Source organism: Nothobranchius furzeri, chromosome 14 (genome assembly GCF_043380555.1).
Source record: "Nothobranchius furzeri strain GRZ-AD chromosome 14, NfurGRZ-RIMD1, whole genome shotgun sequence".
Lineage (NCBI taxonomy): Eukaryota > Metazoa > Chordata > Actinopteri > Cyprinodontiformes > Nothobranchiidae > Nothobranchius > Nothobranchius furzeri.
The window spans coordinates 34,994,405-35,014,009 of NC_091754.1; the positions used below are offsets into that span (position 1 = coordinate 34,994,405).

General features: G+C 41.7%; 1 protein-coding gene and 1 non-coding gene across 2 annotated transcripts in view; one reads left to right on the forward strand and one right to left on the reverse strand.

The window, feature by feature from the left end:
- The window catches only part of tgfbr2l (transforming growth factor beta receptor-like), a 35,955-nt gene extending 18,411 nt beyond the window's left edge, over window positions 1–17,544 (forward strand). Inside the window, exons 3-8 of the mRNA XM_015965821.3 lie at window positions 4,586–4,797; window positions 4,944–5,635; window positions 13,045–13,182; window positions 13,688–13,829; window positions 14,749–14,876; window positions 17,234–17,544. Of these exons, the coding sequence (XP_015821307.1) occupies window positions 4,586–4,797; window positions 4,944–5,635; window positions 13,045–13,182; window positions 13,688–13,829; window positions 14,749–14,876; window positions 17,234–17,392 (1,471 nt within the window). The 3' untranslated portion in view covers window positions 17,393–17,544. The remainder of the gene's footprint in view (window positions 1–4,585; window positions 4,798–4,943; window positions 5,636–13,044; window positions 13,183–13,687; window positions 13,830–14,748; window positions 14,877–17,233) is intronic.
- LOC129165008 (small nucleolar RNA SNORA23) lies at window positions 6,387–6,561 on the reverse strand. Its single transcript, XR_008564482.1, has one exon. It is a non-coding gene; the product is annotated as a small nucleolar RNA SNORA23 (small nucleolar RNA).
- Window positions 17,545–19,605: the final 2,061 nt, after the last annotated feature.

The following is a 19,605-nucleotide window of genomic DNA, read 5'->3' on the forward strand; positions in this document are numbered from 1 at the left end:
TTTGAATTATGTGGTAATGTTTTGCCTGTGACGGACAAATATAAATATTTGGGGCACTTTATTAATGATGAATTGGCTGATGATGATGATATTGATCGGCAATGTCGTAGAATGCATGCTCAGGCCAATATGTTAGTGCGTAGGTTTAGTATGTGCACTAATGCAGTTAAAAAGACAATCTTTAAAGTATACTGTACTCAATTATAAACAGCTCATTTGTGGTCTTCCTATAAACAAACAAGTCTTAGGCATCGTAATGCAGCATATAATGATTGTCTGAGAATATTACTAAAGAGGCCTCGTTGGGAAAGTGCAAGCAGCTTGTTTGTCTCTTCTGGGATCGGTACATCCCATCCTATGTTGAGGAACTTGATGCTTAAGTTTATTTGTCGAGTTAATCAATGTGAAAATGTTATTATTAAGTGCTTGGTTAATGTTGACCGTAGTACCACACGCTGTCAGTCTGGTATAGGTGTCATTATTGGTATAGGTGTTTATGTTGACTTCCTTGTATCTTTGTCTTTTCTTGTGTAGTTTTTTATCTTATGTTTTTATTGTCTCTGGACCTTGAGTCTGTTAATAAAGTTGATTGTTTCATTGATTGATATACACATACACTCACACACGCACACACACACACACACACACACACACACACACACACACACACACACACACTTATATTCATCCATCAATTTTCATCCGCTTATCTGAGTCGGGTCGCGGGGGCAGTAGCCATAAGGCGAGAGGCCCAGACTTCCCTCTCTCCAGCCACTTGGGCCAGCTCCTCCAGGGGAATCCCAAGGCGTTCCCTGGCCAGGTGAGAGACAAAGTATCTCCAGCGTGTCCTGGGTCTACCTTTAGGTCTGCTTCCGGTTGGACATCCCCGGAAAACCTCACCAGGGAAGGATCCAGGAGTTATCCTGACCAGATTCCCTAGCCACCTCAACTGGCTCCTCTCGTTGTGGAGGAGCAGTGGGTCTACTCCGACCCCCTCCCGGATGACTGCGCTTCTCACCCTATCTCTAAGGGAGAGCCCAGACACCCTGCGGAGAAAACTCATTTCGGCCGCTTGTATCCGCGATCTCGTTCTTTCGGTCACTACCCAAAGCTCATGACCATAGGTGAGGGTAGGAACGTAGATCGACCGGTAAATCGAGAGCTTTGCCTTCTGACGCAGCTCTCTCTTCATCACGACAGACCGGTACAACGCCCGCATCACTGCAGATGCAGCACCAATCCGCCTATCGATCTCAGGCTCCAGTTTTCCTTCACTCGTGAACAAGACCCTGAGATACTTTAACTCCTCCACTTGGGGCAGGACCTCATCCCTGACCCGGAGAAGGCATTCTACCCTTTTCTGAATCAAGACCATGGTCTCAGATTTAGAGGAGCTGATTCTCATCTCAGCTGCTTCACACTCGGCTCTGCTCCAGTGAAAGCTGAAGATCACGTTCTGATGAAGCCACCAGGACCACATCATCTGCAAAAAGCAGAGACCTGATCCTCAGGCCACCAAAATGGATGCCCTCCACACCTTGGCTGCACCTAGAAATCCTGTCCATAAAGGTTATGAACAGAATCGGTGACAACGGGCAGCCTTGGCAGAGTCCAACTCTCACTGGGAACAAGCCCGACTTACTGCCGGTATTGGTACAGGATCTGCTCGGGTGCCAGATCGGCCCGGGGTCCTTCAACTGCCGATGACGTGAAAGCACGGCAAGTCCACTCGGACAAAATACACAACACATGTTTATACTGTTCTTTCACTCAGGTTTTGGAAAGAATTTAGCAGTTTCGTTATTAAAATAATGTTTCTTACCACGTAAATTTGTGTTTCTAATGGTATTTGTAAAATAAAACACCATAATGTATTCATTTAGTAAAGAATGTGTAACTACATAAAATGAAGATCAGTCTGTGCCAAAATATTTTCTAAATTTAATTTACGTAATTAGCACTTCTGTTGGTTTTTACGAATGTTGAACTCCTCTTTATGTTTTGTTAGTTATGTTTTATGTTTAATATTTTAATTCATTTCATCAAAATTTCAGTTGATCAAGGTCTCCATTTATCAGTTGATATTTTTGCTTTAATTTCACATTTTCTTTGGCAATATGAATGTAATTGCCCAAAAATATATTTCCATTTCAATAAATGCATTTCAGTATAATCACAATTTATTTATGTTGTTCTGCCTGGGAGTATTTATTGGACCAAAAATCAGTTATATATATATATATATATATATATATATATATATATATATATATATATATATATATATATATATATATATATATATATATATATAACTACATCTTTTTATTGAATAAGGCAATGACCAACCAACATTGAACATTCAACATTATACTCGAAGAATTCCATAACTATTAAAATACACCACCTAAGGTTGCAAATTTCCAAATGTATTTGTATACAGTTAAAAGCATTAAAAAAATCAATGACTGAAAAAAATAGTGTAAATTTCTTCATAGTTCAAATTTTATTTAAATCAAAAACACAAACACTGGAGCAAAAGAAAGCACAAGTAAGTAACAAATAAGAGCAAAGGTCCAAAACAGAGGATCCCAGGGTCTGACTGCTCCACTCTGCAAATAAGTCGTAGATGAGATGCAGGATGGGGAGCTTTCTAATTCATAATTTGTAAGAATGTAATCGGTGATATTTGCATTAGCATTCCTATGGGTTTTTCCTTGTATATTAGCACTGCTCTAACCACTCGCCTTTGTGATTAGAAAATCTCCTTTTGTCACATCGCAATTTAATTGCACATGCAATTCAGTTCAGCCCTAATATATTTGCAGCTCTATGCTAAAAGTGCATTTTGAAAGAGTCGCTAAAAATCAACATTAGGTCACAATCATACTTACTATTAATTGTGTAACGTTTAGATGCCTTTCGAATGGTGGCCTTTGTGCTCTCAGGATGTTGAGAGGCGATGGTAATGGGCTCGACACACGGGAGGCGACAAACGACCGCGATCAGCGAAATTTGTCGCTGTCGCTTTTATTACCTGTCACACGGGAGGCGATCCGCGGCAGCAGCCAGCGGCAAAGCTGTCTACGCGTTCTGTTCCATGGCGAAATCGAAACTTACGTTATTTTGTTTGGCTGTGTCAGGTTGGAGGGAATTAAGGTTATTTAAGCGGTTCAGAGTTAAAAAAGTGGTAGATATGATGTTTCACAAGGTGCTGCTAGAGTTATGTGAAATCTTACTTCTGATTTTACTATATAAAACATAATAATAATCAACTTCTCCTTCATGTTTGCTCGGAGATGTACGGAGCATCCTGTCCGCTCATTGGTCAGTGAATGAAACCTCCGTTGATTGGTCCTCGTCTGAGCGACAGCGGTGAAAAGTTGAAAATGTTTCAACTTTCTGGGATCGCGTCGCTGGGTCGCCTGTGCACGACACGTGCACGAGCGCAAAATTTCACACGCGCGTTTTTCACGTTTCGCTTAGTAGGAGGGAGACCCGCGATTATCGCTTTGTCGCGCATGTCTCATTGAAAATGAATGGAGGAGAGGCGATGTTGCCTCCCGTGTGTCGAGCCCATAAGGCTGTGATAAGTTCCTTTTTAAAGGTAATGATGGATTTCTTTGTAAAGTTGTCCATCTTTCCAAACAGAAAAAATTGTCTGGACCAACGTAACGTGATAACGTAACTTCCGTAAGCTTCATGTTCAGCTAATCAACTACTTTGACGTCATCGGCAGTCGAAGGACCCCGAGCCAATCTGGCACCCGAGCAGATCCTGTACCGACACCGGCAATGCGGACCAAGCCCTGACACTGGTCATACAGGGACCTAACAGCTTGTATCAGAGGGCCTGGTACCCCATACTCCCGGAGTAGCCCCCACAGGGCCCTCCGAGGGACGCGGTCAAATGCCTTCTTGCCACAGAGGAGCTTTTTAACCACCTCAGTGATCTCAGCACCAGAGATTTGCTGACACACACACACACGCGCGCGTGTGTGTGTGTGTGTGTGTGTGTGTGTGTAGGTGTTATTGGTCTGTAAAAATGTTGTAATTACATTTGCCAATTGGATAGTCATGCATCCATGCAATATATAACACACACTGCCATTCCTCAGAAGTAGAAAACCACAATCCATCCAAACCTGATCATGTTCACCTACGGTTGTTTTGGAGAGGAAGAGTTGAGTACTATGCTCGTAGTAGCAGGTCAGATTCTACAGAAATTATGCTTTTCTCTAATATGACAATTTAATAGAAGTTGGTTCGAATTCCCCAACATCTTTTTCTGCAAGATGGAAAGTTAAACCAACCACATCAGAAACGATTCTGATTCACACCAGACCAGATCAGATGAGAGATTTTTAAAGTGTCACCTTGAATTTAAACTTTTCTATTCTTATTTATTTATTTAGTAAATTCATTTGACTGTTCTAATGAAGTAGCTTTAGAAAACTGCTTGTTTTTCTCTCAAAATGCTAAGACAATAGCTAGTACACTAACTATTGTCTTAACTCCTATTTAAATGAGGTGATGCTAGGTTTTTACTTACTGGTAATCTGGTCAGGTTATCTTTGCTTTTTCAGGAGGAAGACCAACAGCACAATGACAGTACAAACAATGTGTCACCTCCCGATGATGCCACTAGAGGGAGTTGACCCCGCCTTACTGCTGAACTTCACCTCTAGGGAATGTCACATGGTCCCACAGCCAGCAGAGGATGAAACCATGATGGTCTGTGGCTGCCAGGGTGAACACGAATGCAACGACAAACTCATCTTTGACAAAGGAGCAAATGGTGAGCAGGGGCGAGTAGGTCCGGTTTAATAAATGGAGTACATCTGCAAAGTTGCACGTGAAGCTGAAATATGGGAAAACTCATGCAAAACTGAGTGTTGGTGTCTTTTAGTGGATAAATCAGTTGCATTTGTCTGTTTTCTGCAGGTCTCGCTAGGTTACAGAGTAAAGATGTAATCCCAGTGGTCGTGATTAGTTTGGTGCCTCTTGTTCTGGTGGCCATCGTTGCCACCATCGCCTTCTACTTCTACAGAGTACGCTGCCCTGGTAAACCAGGCCCTCCTACACGTCCTGACTGGCCCACTAAACACTCTCCAGAGCTCTACCAGGCTTTGGACATGCCATGTGAGGGGCCAGGTCCCAGGGGTGAAAGTGGAGGAGGAGGTCTGATGTGTCCTGGAGATGAACTGGAGAACCAGGTGGCAGAATTGCTGCCCATCAAGCTGGATCTGCTAGTGGGAAAGGGGCGCTTTGCTGAAGTTTGGAGGGCACGCCTGCTGCACAGTGAGAAGGGTGGAGCTGACAGTTATGAAACTGTGGCAGTGAAGGTTTTCCCAGCCATGGAGTACACCTCTTGGAGGAACGAATGCTCCATCTTCTCTGAAAATACATTACAACATGACAATGTGGTTCAGTTCCTGGCAGCTGAAGAGAGGAGCCCACCAGGCAATACTCTCCAGACATATTGGCTGGTTTTGTCCTATCACAGCCTCGGAAACCTGCAGGACTACCTCACAGCCAGCACTCTGAGCTGGAGGGAGTTAATCTTTATGGCAGGAAGCATTGCAAATGGATTAGCGCACCTCCACAGTGACACAACGCCCAATGGAGAGCCAAAGGTAAACTCTGCCTACCATTTGTTGAAATGTAGAACAGATCATGTTTAGTGAAAGTCAGTTGTTCCACTATCAATTTCCATAAGTTAGATCAGTAATGGGTCATATACATATATATGGTAGAAATTCTATCTATTTAGCCAACAACCATGATTATGCATGTTGTTGAATGTTGTCAAGCTGTGCTACTTTGGATGAATGCATGAATCAGCAGCTGCTGCTGCAGCAACCATGGAGCAGGTGAAGGAGGAAGTGCTTGTGAAGAAGACGAGAACTTAAATGGCCAGGTTTGGGTTTAATGAGTCAGATGTTGAGCAGAAAAACATCCTCTGCAGAAAATATGCAGGGTGACAGTAAGGTCTTATCTGCATCACAAGCTTGCTATCGCAAAATTTCCATTATTATTTCTACTACATGATTACCGCACAGACTTCCGAAGTTTTTGGACATCAACCGTGACTTAGTTTGAACAATTTTCCCTCAACAGTTTCAGCTGGTTTTTCCCATTTCATAAGTTCAAACAATTTAGAATGATGTGTTTTTATAACATTTAGCTTATATTTTATTTAAAATATCTTTGTCTTTATCTTAAAAATTACTTCAAAGGTTTTTTTGTGTGTGTGTTGTGTGTGTGTATACATATATATATATATATATATATATATATATATATATATATGTGTGTGTGTGTGTGTGTGTGTATGTGTGTTTTGTATACACACACACACACACACACACACACACATATATATATATATATATGTGTGTGTGTGTGTGTGTGTGTGTGTGTATATATACAAAACACACACACACACACACATATATATATGTGTGTGTGTGTGTGTGTGTGTGTGTGTGTGTGTGTGTGTGTGTGTGCATACAAAACACACACACACACACACACACACACACACACACACATATACATATATATGTGTGTGTGAAGCTGTCCAGACTGGTGATTGTTGGTGACTTTAACATCCACGTTAATGATCCCTCTGATCACTTTATCATGAATTTCTCCAGCCTTATGGACTCCTTCAGCTTTACCCAGCATGTTTCTGGCCCCCCACACACCAGGGGGCACACTCTAGACCTTGTTTTTACCCTGGGACTAAATGCTGACAGTCAGGCCCGGCCCAAACAAAATTGGAGCCCTAGGAAAGATTATAGGTGGTGCCCCCTTACACTGCAGTAAATTCCACTGCGACTGTACATACTCACAAGAAACCACATAGCTTTGTCTTAGACATTCTTTTATTTTAAAAAAGCCATTTGCACATTCAGAATACGTAGAAATATAAACATTTTGAACTGAATATATAAAATAAAATGAACTAAACTAAAAGCATTAAATTTAAACATTACAAAATTAAAAGAGAAAAATTATAAATACCATAAAAATAAGGAAGATTTAAATATAACAAAAATAAAAGTAAAAAATTATAAATACCATAAAAATAAGGAACAACACTAAATGAAGCATTAAAGAAACCAGTATCCAGAAAGAATTACAAAACAAAACAAGTTAGTATTTCAATAAAAATTCACCCAAAAGATGATTTACAATGTCATCCAGTGGTGTTTTTTGGTACTGCGTCACCAATGACACTACACCACATGTCCTGAACCTAACATAACCTGCTACAGATTTACTCTCCTGTTTTTTTTTTGCAGCAAAGTCACCTACAACATCATCATATGACAACTGATTTGAGACCACATGGTTTATGCTTATAATGGCAAGTCCACTGAGACGTTCTTGCATCATAGTAGATCTCAAATAAGTTTTAATCATTTTGAGCTTAGAGAAGCTTCTTTCAGCTGCAGCCACTGTAACAGGATGAGTGGCAGAGATTCTCAAAGCCTTTAGTCCTTCCCTAGTCAGTTTGTACTCTCTTTTAGAAAAGATTTTACAGCAGAAGCAGTGCAAGCTATCCTCTTTTTTAGAATACATAAGCCAGCTTCTTCTGACTTTTTCACCATTGTCTAAGAGTCTGTTAAAAATGTTATGTTGACACCTTCGTCCATCTTTTTGTTTAGGGAATGTGAAGCTATTTTCAATTTGAAATGGACCTCTGTGAACCAACTCTGTGCGTACCTTATCTGTTAGAGGAGATGGCCGGTCAGCAGGGTCTATTGAAGAAGCAGAAGATGTGCTTGATGTTGCTGCATCACTGCTAAGGTGTGCTGCTGAGGTGGAGCCAACAGGAGGAGTGCATGATGCAGCTACATCACTGCTTAATTGTTCGGCTGAGGTAGAGGCGATAGGAGGATTTGCAGGGGTGGGACATAGAAACTTCAGCAGCGCATCTGAAGACAGAAGACGAGTATATAGAATAGAATAGAATACTTTATTTGTCAATTTCTTCGAATGTGCTTGCCATACAAGGAATTGAAATTACGTTTCACACTGTCCCATGCGTATACATTAGCATAAAGTGCAGATGCACAACAATAACAAAAACAAAAAACATCCCTAACAATAAGATAATATTAAACAGGTAAATATCGCTAATAATATACAAAACATATAGCAGCAGGTGTGTGCAATTGCAATGCAGAGGTAGTTGTTTACAATCAGAAATATTTACCCCGTTCTTGGTTCAACCACTATTTCCTTTTTGTATAGTGTGTGTGTGTGTGTGTGTGTGTGTGTGTGTGTGTGTGTGTGTGTGTGTGTGTGTGTGTGTGTGTGTGTGTGTGTGTGTGTGTGTGTGTGTGTGTGTGTGTGTGACATCAAGCTAAATATCAATACATGATTTCAAGAATAAAATAAAATTCTGAAAAAAGATAAGACCCCAGAAATGTATACACAATGCAGTGTTCATGAAAACATTTGAGCTAAACTGGCAGCAGACATAGATGTGTCTCATGCAAGACATTTTTGAACCATGCTGGACAATGTTCTCACGTGCTGCTGATCTGGATCTGTTTAACAGTGGGTTTTCGATTGACCTCGGACATTGACATACTATAACTTTTTTTGCAACAATAATCTGTTGCATTAATTTAAAGAAGAAAACCATCAATGAGAATTTTTGCATGATGCAAATCATTTTCCATGAGGTTTAAAAAAATCACTCATAAAAAATATAAAACAGACAGAATTGTGAAGAAACTATCAAGACAATTAGCAAGGACCATCATTTAATATTCAGGCATTATTATGAAACACCGAACTCTCAAAACTTAATTGATCTTATTAAGAAACACTGAATTCTCAGAACACAAAACATCAGAAAATATTCCAAACCACTAAAATAATCCTAGGTTGCTGTAATGTGTTGCTGCTGCTCTGTTATTGACACGTTGCTTGTTTGACTGAATGTTTACAGTCTGGGAGCCAGATATGCAGCTTATACCAGCTGTTTAACAACTTTAATAAACCATTGTTAAGAGCTAATATATTTGTGTCTCATGCTTTAGTGCTGCACAAACGTTACAATATTAAGAAAATTGCTTTGTTTGTCCTAAAGCATCCCCAGAGTGCTAACTAATAACGTCATGAAATCATTATTTAATTTCAATATTTTACACCTTACCTCTGTCTTTGTTGCGTTTTTCCTCCCCTGGGCTCCAGATAAGCTGTTTAGACATGATGAACTAGCTGAATCATCAAAACAACCATTCTCGTAGCAGGTAAAGACGAGGAGGGAGGCGAAGTGGGCGCCACGGGCGGCGCCACATAGTGACGTATCATTAATCATTTTTAAATGGCACAATGCGCTACTGAATAAACTTTGCTAAGAAGATATTAGGTTGTGGGCTTGATATTTTAATATTAAGACACATTAATATCATTTTGCTTTACAAACGTTACCTAACTTTTTATTTTATTTTTTGTGGTGCCAGAGTGCTCCCTGGCTGGCTGGCGCCCCTAGCACTTGCCTAAAATGCCTATAGGATGGGCCGGCCCTACTGACAGTGGTTGTCCTGAGGACGTTTATGTTTCAGATCACCATTGCATTTTCTTTAACTTGTCAGTTTCTGCATCCCCACCTCCTGCTCGCCGTATGGTTAGTCCTCGTTTTCTTAATGAGAGCACAGCTAGCAATTATTCTGCTGCTTTTGATCCACCCTGTTCTTCTGATAACGACCCAGATTCCTTAACTTCTCAGTTTAACGAGCACTGCCTCTCCATTCTGGACAACATCTGTCCAGTCAGAAACAGATCAGTTCCTGCAGTGAACCCTACTCCCTGGTTTAATGACAGGCTTCGCAGCCTGAAGTGCCAATGCAGAAAAATTGAGAGCTTGTGGAAGAAAACCCATCTCCACGTCCATCTGCTGCACCTAAAGGATCTTCTGACATCCTTTAACTCTGCAGTCAGAGACGCAAGGGTTTCCTTTTTCTCCAGCCTGGTGTCCCAGAGCAAAGGGAACCCCAAGGTGCTGTTTAACACCATCAGCAGCATCATCTCTCCTGCCTCTCCTACAGCCTTCATCCACTCTGTTACAGACTGTGAGAACTTTCTGTCTTTCTTTGTGGACAAAGTCAATAAGATTAGATCTAGCATCTCTCCTTCAGCCTTATCGCTGCCTCTCCCGACTCCAACCAGTCCCATCATCCTAGATAGCTTTCCTCCTGTTTCTTTGCCTGAGTTAACCAAACTAGTTAACTCTATGAAGACCTCTGCATGCCCCCTCGACATCTTACCCTCATCTTTGTTTAAAAGTGCTTTTCAGTCCATTGGTCCCAGCGTGCTCTCTATAATTAATGCTTCTCTGGTTTCTGGTCAGGTCCCTGCTTACTTTAAGAACGCTGTAATCCACCCGCTTCTTAAAAAACTGAGTCTCGACCCCTCTCTCCATAGCAGCTTCAAACCCATCTCTAAACTTTCGTTCATCTCCAAGATCTTGGAAAAGGTTGTGGCTAAACAACTCACAACTGCTCTTGATGAACATAACATCTATGATAGCTTCCAGTCATGTTTTCGTAGAGTTCATTCTACTGAAACAGCTCTTCTTAGGGTCTCTAATGACCTTCTGACCCACAGTGATGCAGGGGACTGTTCTGTTCTGGTCCTGCTGGACCTGACTGCAGCCTTTGACACTGTTGACCATCACCTGCTACTGGAGAGGCTGAGAGACTGGGTAGGCCTATCAGGATCTGCTCTGGAGTGGTTCTCCTCTTATCTCTCTGAGCGCTCCTTTTCTGTGGCCGTCTCCAAGTTTAGGTCATCCACCACCTCCCTTACCCATGGTGTCCCACAAGGTTCTGCACTGGGGCCTCTGCTCTTCCTTCTCTATCTGCTTCCTCTTCAGCACATCCTGAGCTCATTCAAAGGAATCTCCTACCATCTTTATGCAGATGACATCCAACTGTACATCTCCTTTAAGCCCAATGAGATGTCTAAGTTGCAGCTGTTACACACCTGCGTAGACTCTATCAAAACCTGGATGGCTGGGAGCTTTCTACAGCTGAATGAAGATAAGACTGAGATCCTCATCTGTACCCCAGACAAGCTGGTTCCCAAAGTCAGAGACTCTCTTGGTCAACTTGCTTCTCACACCAAACCCTTTGTCAGGAATCTTGGCGTGACCTTTGACCCAGCTCTCACCCTGGATTCTCATATCATTTCTCTTGTTCGCTCTTCCTTCTTCCATCTCAGGAACATTGCTAAGCTGAGTCCCATTCTGTCCCGCTCATGTGTCTGAGCAGAACCTCCCTGAACCGTCTACAGGTGGTTCAGAATGCCTGTGCTCGGCTTCTGACCAAGTCCTCCAAACACACCCACATCACCCCGCTTCTCCTCCAGCTTCACTGGCTGCCAGTCAACTTCAGGGTTCATTTCAAGATCCTGGTTCTGGTCTATAGGACCTTACATGGACAAGCACCATCTTACATTGGTGATCTTCTCAGTCCCTACACCCCCAGCAGGTCCCTGAGGTCCAGTGATCAAAGCCTACTGGTTGTGCAGCACCAGGCTAAAGACCAAAGGTGACAGATCATTTGCTGCTGTGGCCCCCAGACTCTGGACCTCTCTCCCCCTGAGCCTGAGATCAGTGGTCTCCTTTAAAAAGCAGCTGAAAACTCACCTGTTCAGGCTGGTTTTGGTGTGACCTTCATCACCCTCTCCTTGTTCTGCTTTCCCTATCTATTCTACCTTCCTCAGGATCCACTGATTTCCCTCTTTCCTATTCACTCTCTCTTTCTTTACATTTTTAATCACAGTTGTCTATTTTTTGCTCATTTTAAATATATTTTAATCATTTTTTCTAAATTTGTTTTTATATGTTACATTTTTTGTTTTTGTGGAGCACCTTGTGATTTTTATCTTGAGAGGCGCTATAGAAATGATACTTTCTTCTTGTTCTTCTTCTTCTGCTGCTGCTGTCCCATAAACGCCTGCAAAATCCCAGCCAGATCTCTCAGCGTTGGTTCTCTGACAGCTTCACCCCCCAGTGTCTGCTGCTGAAGCTCTGTCCTCCATTTCTTCTTTCTCCAGCTACTGGTTCCTCAGTTGTTTTGGACTCTGGTTTCGTCCCACCTCTGCCACCATATGTGAGGCAGTTAGGCAGGAGGACACACTGGTAATTCAAAAAAAGAATGGGATTTATTTCCCCAAAATTAAAAAAAAAAAACCTTTACTTTATACACGGGCGCTTTAAACGAGGTCAAATGAAAAAAAAAAACTACGCAAACCATAAAGGTGCTGGCTCAAACAAACTGACCTCCCAAAAAACAAAAGGGAGCTTAAATACTGGCTGATCAGACCAAGTTAACACAAAGGGGGGGGGGGGGGGGGACACTCATCTACCTAATTAACAAAAGAACTGAACACAATTCATGAGTTAACCTGAAATCCTAAATTAAATGCAAAGTTATGAAAAGAAAGAAACTATAAGTCTACAAGATTCATACAGAAATTATAACAACTAAGTCCCGTCTTCCCCCATGGTGGAACTCATGTTGGCACAGTCCAATCAGCGCTTCCTGCTTGTGAGACTAGCAGGTAGGCTGAAGCTCCCAACTCTCCACAGTTCCAGACTCAGTCCATGGAGTCCCCCGGCACCAAAAGAAAACAAATATTAAACAGTGTTTGACAGAATTGAATACACAAATGTAAACTAAATGTGCAATTAGAACTTAACACATGTCATTTGTGTCAAATAAAAATATATAAACCAAAGGTGTGTTTCTATTAACTTAGGAAACAGTGTATTGGTGTGTGGGGGTTGCCGACTTTGTGTGGCCGTCACACCTTGTATAAAACTGCTATCCATCCTGACAGATTCCATGTGTTATTTTCTAAACCGATGCTGCTCAGGAAGCTGCTTTTTCTACAGAAACACATTTCTAAATGTCTGACAAATCCCTTCTGAGCACTTACTGACTGATGTTGAGGTCTGACTGATGTCCAGGTTTATTTACATGGTTAACAACTTTTGCTGTTTGTGTTACTGCAGGTCCCAGTTGCCCATCGAGACCTAAAGAGCAGTAACATTTTGGTAAAGAACAGGAACGAGTGTGCCCTGTGTGACTTCGGTCTGGCGCTGAGGTTGGACCTTTCACTGACAGTAGATGACTACGCCCACAGTGGACAGGTAATCCATACAGAGACCACTGCAGGCTTTAAAAGCTCTGCAGCTTCTTCTGGCGTCTATAAAATTACTGTCCTGTAAGTTTTTTTTATTGGGGCTGCAGCTGATCGGGGTTTTCTAGCACCCAACACCTTGCCATAAGTCCAGTTATCCATCTTCAAACCAGTGTCTGAAGCTTCTCACCACTTCTGTTTGTAAAAGATTCCTGCTTGTCAAGGTCTCTGAAGCTGAATCGCCTAAATGGGCTTTGCGTCACAATCTTCTTAGTGTTGCTTGTTCACCGTGTTCCTTCAACAACATCCTTTTGTAGCTCCTGCTCCTTGTGGACAGTCTCAATGACTGTCTTCTGGACATCTGTCCAGTCAACAGGGCTCCTCATGATCGTTTATTCTGCTGAGCCAGACTGAGATCATTTAGGAGGCCCATATTTCTACAGATTACAAAACAGTAATAGTGCCTCGTGTCATTTTAGTAAACTGTTTGGGTTCTGCTTTATCCTCCTGTCCAGGTGGGGACAGCTCGATACATGGCTCCTGAGGTTCTGGAGTCCAGGGTGAACCTGGAGGACCTGGAGGCCTTTAAACAGATGGACGTTTACTCCATGGCTCTGGTCCTGTGGGAGATGGCCTCCCGCTGTGACGCTATTGGAGGTGAAAGTTCTCCGAAAAATGTGAAAATGAAATAATTTCTCATGCTTTAAAATTCAGAATAATGCTAAGAAGAACATGTCAACAGCAAATTCTAAAGAATCAATCAACAGTGTCTGTTAACGACAATCAACTTTTACCATTTTAAGTATACATTGGTAAATATCTAGTTTTTAAAACTCAACTATTCGCTGATTGATAATAATATACAATCACTTTTATTTTATAATGTAATACTGTATAAGTATTAAAGGAGTACAGAAATAAAATTGGCCCTTGCTACCTGTAGATCCTCCACCAGGGGGCAGAAGACAAGGTTATGGCAGGTTTGTGATGAAGGTACTAATACTGATACTCCATCTGGAGGCTTTGGGGTAAGACTTGGCTACTGTAGTCTAAAAGAGGTTAATTTACTGGTGGATGTCTAACCAACAGACTCTGAACCAGTTCCACTGAGGAACACATCATCTAGTTTTTAAAGCATGCTTTCTGTTTTAAATTGTTGTATGGGACACTGAATCAGTTTACGGTTTGTCATCAATACACAGTGGTCACAGTGAGCAAAAATGGGAGGTATTGGATGAATTTGCATTAATAGTTAATAGAGAGTCTGTATTATCTACACCTTCAGCTGTTTGCATCGATGGTAAATGTCAGGCTTAGGGGTTTTCAGCTCAACCCTAATTTTATACATTAATGAAATAAGCAGGTTTAGATTGTGTCAAACTAAAAATTATGCAGATGACACCCTTCCCAGAGCTTTTGTTTTTAAAATAAAACCACAGGCTAATTAGCCCCAAATGGTATGTATACCAAATGATGGCTGAGGCATACACATGAGTGTGATGACATAAATTACTAAAGAATACAAGCAGCTGTAACTCAAGTGTTGGTGTCTAAATGGATGATTGTGTTGGTGCAGAGGTGAAGAGCTATGAGCCGGTGTTTGGCTCAAAGGTCTGCGAGCAGCCCTGTGTGGACAGCATGAGAGACCTGGTTCTGAGGGACAGAGGACGGCCGGACATCCCCTCCACATGGACCCAGCACCAGGTACCTTCTGAAATCCACAGCTGCATTTTGTAGAATTGGCGGAACGCTGAGTAAAGTCAAACAGATGTGTTTAATAGCAGGATCAATTCTCTGTTTTCCACAATAATAATCATTTTGAAATTCATTAAATTTATAAGATTATTACTTGGCTTCAGAACTGTCAAAACCAGCTCTTATCTCATAAATTTGACAGCAGTTCATTAAAAAATATATTTTTTTAATTGAACGTAATCATTTCCACATTACATGATTACTTAAGCAAAAATATAAAAAGATTCCTGTCAGACCATCGACATATAAATATTGGACAATGGGTTTCCATAGACTCCAATAACACATTTTTGAAGAGAAATGGGAGGTGGCCACCACCGCCATTTTGACCGTGTCACAGGTTTCGTCAAGCCCAGACAATTCCACAAAAGGGAAGAGAGGTGGAACTGAGGGTGTGGCTGTAAGGCTGAGATCTACTGACGACACCCGGTCGAGCTAGCTACAAGCTAACCTGAAGCTAACCCAAAGCTAACGCGGAGGTGGGAGCTAAGCTAACGGAGGTAGCAACCTAGCTACAACCGGAGTTAACTGTTCACAACACCAGAGCTTCTAAGTCAGAGATACGCCGGGCTGACCGCTGGGTAAAACCGGGTGGAACACAGAGGTCTCCGAGAGCTCCACAAGCCGGCATCCGCACAGCAGACAAGCACTGCTGCGATCTGAGATGCGCAGAGCTGCCGCTGGGAAATTTATTATCAAACATACTCACTTAGATAACTATTCAGTCAGAGTTGCATCATTTAATCCATTTGTTTCACTGAAAAAGGAGCAGGCAAAACTATGAACTTGTATAGCCCGTCCAAGTAACATGGAATAAAAATACATGTATCTGTATGTAAATGTAGTTTAAATGTCTTCCCACAATAGCTCGTGTAGATTCTGTCTGAGTTATACCATAAAAATCCTGCAGTTCCACTAAAAGCGCATTTACCTGCAAAGCAGCCAATTAGCTCAAAAAGAAATTTCTTACCAGTATACAAATCTGACATTTGACATGTCTTGGAGGCTACATCACTTCCGGGTCACTGAACTGTCACTCAAGAAAAACCACTGTCCTATGGGAGAGGACTTCTCAGAAGTCCCACCCACCCGAAAGGGTTGTGTCAGAATTGCAACCAAAAACTCAGGAATTGCAAAGGAGAAAGCCAGAAAGTGTAAGTGCAAATCTGGTAGTGAGAGCAAAGCTCTGAGCAGCGAGAACGAAACTAAGGAAACTGAAAACAAAAACACATAGAGGCAAACAGAAAAAGGAAACATACTTTGTTACTCATTTTAAGAAGTTGATTCAGATAGTAAGTTTTTCTTTTGAAACATGTTTTTTTCCTTTAGTCAATATTTTTGTTCTGTCAATTTCTTAATTTTTGTTTAACCGTCAAAGTGTTTTTCTCGATCATTTTAAGAATCTGATTCAGATCGTAAGTTTTTTTTTTTGAAACGAATGTTTTTTCTCTCAATGTCTTAAAATTTGTTTGCTCTCCAAAGTGTTTTTCTTGATCCTATTGGCACAAATCTAATCCCATACTTTCTGAGCTTTTCATGAAGACTAAACATGAAAATGGTCTCCTACACCTATCTCCTGCATTAGCTTCTGATGGAAAAAAGATGGTGAAACTCTAGGATTAGAAAAGGCTGACAGATCTATGTCACACTGTCACTTAACATTCATGGACTCACCCATCTTGGCTCATGACGGGGAAGGTTGCTGTTGGTTTAATGTCCAGGAAACAGCAGACAACGTCTCAGCTAGTAGAAGCTAACCGTTAGCATTAGCAACTCCACCACACAGCAGAGAACGTCTCAGCTAGTAGAAGCTAACCATTAGCATTAGCAACTCCACCACACAGCAGAGAATGTCTTTGCTAGTAGCAGATAACCATTAGCATTAGCAACTCCACCACACAGCAGAGAACGTCTTTGCTAGTAGAAGCTAACATTAGCATTAGCAACTCCACCACACAGCAGAGAACGTCTTTGCTAGTAGAAGCTAACTGTTAGCATTAGCAACTCCACCACACAGCAGAGAACGTCTTAGCTAGTAGAAGCTAACTGTTAGAATTAGCAACTCCACCACACAGCAGAGAACGTCTTAGCTATTAGAAGCCAACCGTTACCATTAGCAACTCCACCTCACAGCAGAGAACGTCTTTGCTAATAGAAGCTAACCGTTAGCATTAGCAACTCCACCTCACGGCAAATGAGAAAAATGGCTTCATCTCTGTGTTCATGCTTGTTTTACTTATAAAGATGAATTTACTGTCACATAGTTTGAGTTATCTGGCAACCCTCAACTCTTAACTGTTCTCTAGGGGATGGACGCATTCTGTTCCACCATCACAGAGTGCTGGGATCATGACCCCGAGGCCAGGCTGACAGCTCACTGCGTCGTGGAGCGCTTCAACGCCCTTCAGCACGACGAGGAGGTAGAAGAGAAAGCTGAGGAAGAATGTGCAAGAAGGGAGGAATGAACTGAGGAGACTTCACACTTTAGCACTGATTTGCCTTGTCCTTCATTAAAATTTCATGTCTTACTACAGATTTATCCCACGACTCATTGCCTGAGCCCAGGTCCCATGCCCTTAGCCACTGTGTTCTCAGGTACAGAAAATACTAAATTACAAAAACTGTTGCAATTACAAATAGATTGTGATTTCACTGACAGAGGAGTAACAGTTCTCAACAGAACAAAGGTACTGGAGAATAATATCTGTTCAATTAGAATTTAGTTTGTCCGTTCACCTCTTGAGGAATGATGACGAGATCTAAACAGAATCAGTCTGGGGAGTTTTAAACCAGAAATTAGATGTTTTATTCCTGACTTTATCATTCTGACTTAGTACACCATCATGCTGTGGAAGACATTCAGTTTATTTATATAGCGACAATTAACAATACAAGTCATCTCAAGGCACTTCACAACATTCCTATTGCACTCACTTATCAGTTCAGTTCATTGTGGCCAGTTAGTTAAAAGTTTCTTATGTAAGGAAACCCGGCAGACCGCATCGAGTCACTGGCTCAATCTCAATACTCGTACTTGCACGCTTGCGCCCTTCCTTTGCGCATTCCCGGCCAGGGGTGCGAGTGCGTAGGGTGTCTGGATTCTCAAGTGCAGAAGTTGACCATGCCCCCATTGCACCCTTAATCTGCATGTCACCCAAGTCTGCAGCGATGCGAACCTCGGGCAAGGGTATTACCCACAAGTCATTGCTGCGGGAAAAAAGGCTCAAGTTCCTTTTCTGAAAATATGTATTTTCTAATGAAATTAGTTAATTTTAGGACGATTAGTTGATGCTCTGAATATTTTAGACAAAGCAGCAATAAAGTGAAATTTATTTCAAAAAATTGCTTTGTTGTTTGAAAGTTGTTAATAAAGGTTTTTGAAAAAAGTTTCACAGTGACCAGCATTCCGCTATGCTCCCCGTCTCAATTCGGCAATTATTTGCACACTTGTGTACTACGCACTCGAACCCTCCAGCGCACTTTCTCCAAGTGCTCTTTGCTGTGCAGTGCGAGTTTTGAGATTGGGCCACTGACTTGTTGTGTCAGTGTCTTCACAGCAATCCCTAAGCAATACTAAGCAAGCGTGTAGCGACAGTAAAGAACAGGACAAAACCTCCAACAGACCCTAGATCACTTTGAGCTGACATCTGTCACAGCCGACTAGGGGTTTGAAAACACAGAGCAGATACAAAAAACTGTTGTTGGGTGGTTAGAGGAGTTCCTCTGGGCGGATGTTTAGGTACCATTCTGTATTCATGGATGTTCTGAGACTAAACTATGAGTAAAAATGGTAAATGGCCTGTATTTTTTATAGCGCCTTCTTAGGGTTCTACAACTCCCCAAGGCACTTCACAACACAATCAGTCATTCACCCATTCACACAAACATTCACACGCTGGTGATGATGTGCTACGATGCAGCCACAGCTGCCCTGGGGTGCACTGAGGGAGACAAGGCTGCTTAGCACAGGTGCCACCGGTCCCTATGAACACCAGCACCAGGCAAGAAGGGTTAAGTGTCTTGCCCAAGGACACAACAGCAGTATTCGAACCTTCCAATTGCTGGACAACCCGCTCTATCTCCTGAGCTACTGCTGCCCGTGAGTACACTCCTTGGGCTGGAGAGTATCTGTGGATCTGTGCTTTAAGGTTTTTGCTCTCATGACCCAGTTAGGCAGCACAAGGATGGATGAAAAATCTCCAGAAGTGATCATAGCCATACTCACTCAATGAAAGAACTTTTGTCAAACTTGTGACAGCAAACGTTCACCAGTAATCTGCTGTGCAGATGTAAAAATCGGTAGATTTTGTTGGAGCTGGTCTCCATTGTTGTATTATTCTGTAATAATGACTAATATGTTTTGCTGTAACCTACATGTATGATTAAATCAGACAGTAAGTTTCATCCTGTTATAATTGCAATTCCACAAACTGATTTCTTGAACCATTTCCAGTCAAAAAGATCACTGCCAGAGGTTTCGTTGTACTTTGTTTTTATAACTATTCTCAATTACTTTGGATGTTTGGGAAATGGAAAACCATAAAATTGTAAAATAATACTGTTGTTATTACAAATCTACTACGCAGGATGTAAAATCAGTATTTTAAATCTGTTTTGTTTACTTGAAAATAAAGTTTTTATGTGAATAATTCTTTGTTGTGTTTTAAACCTTGGGCTC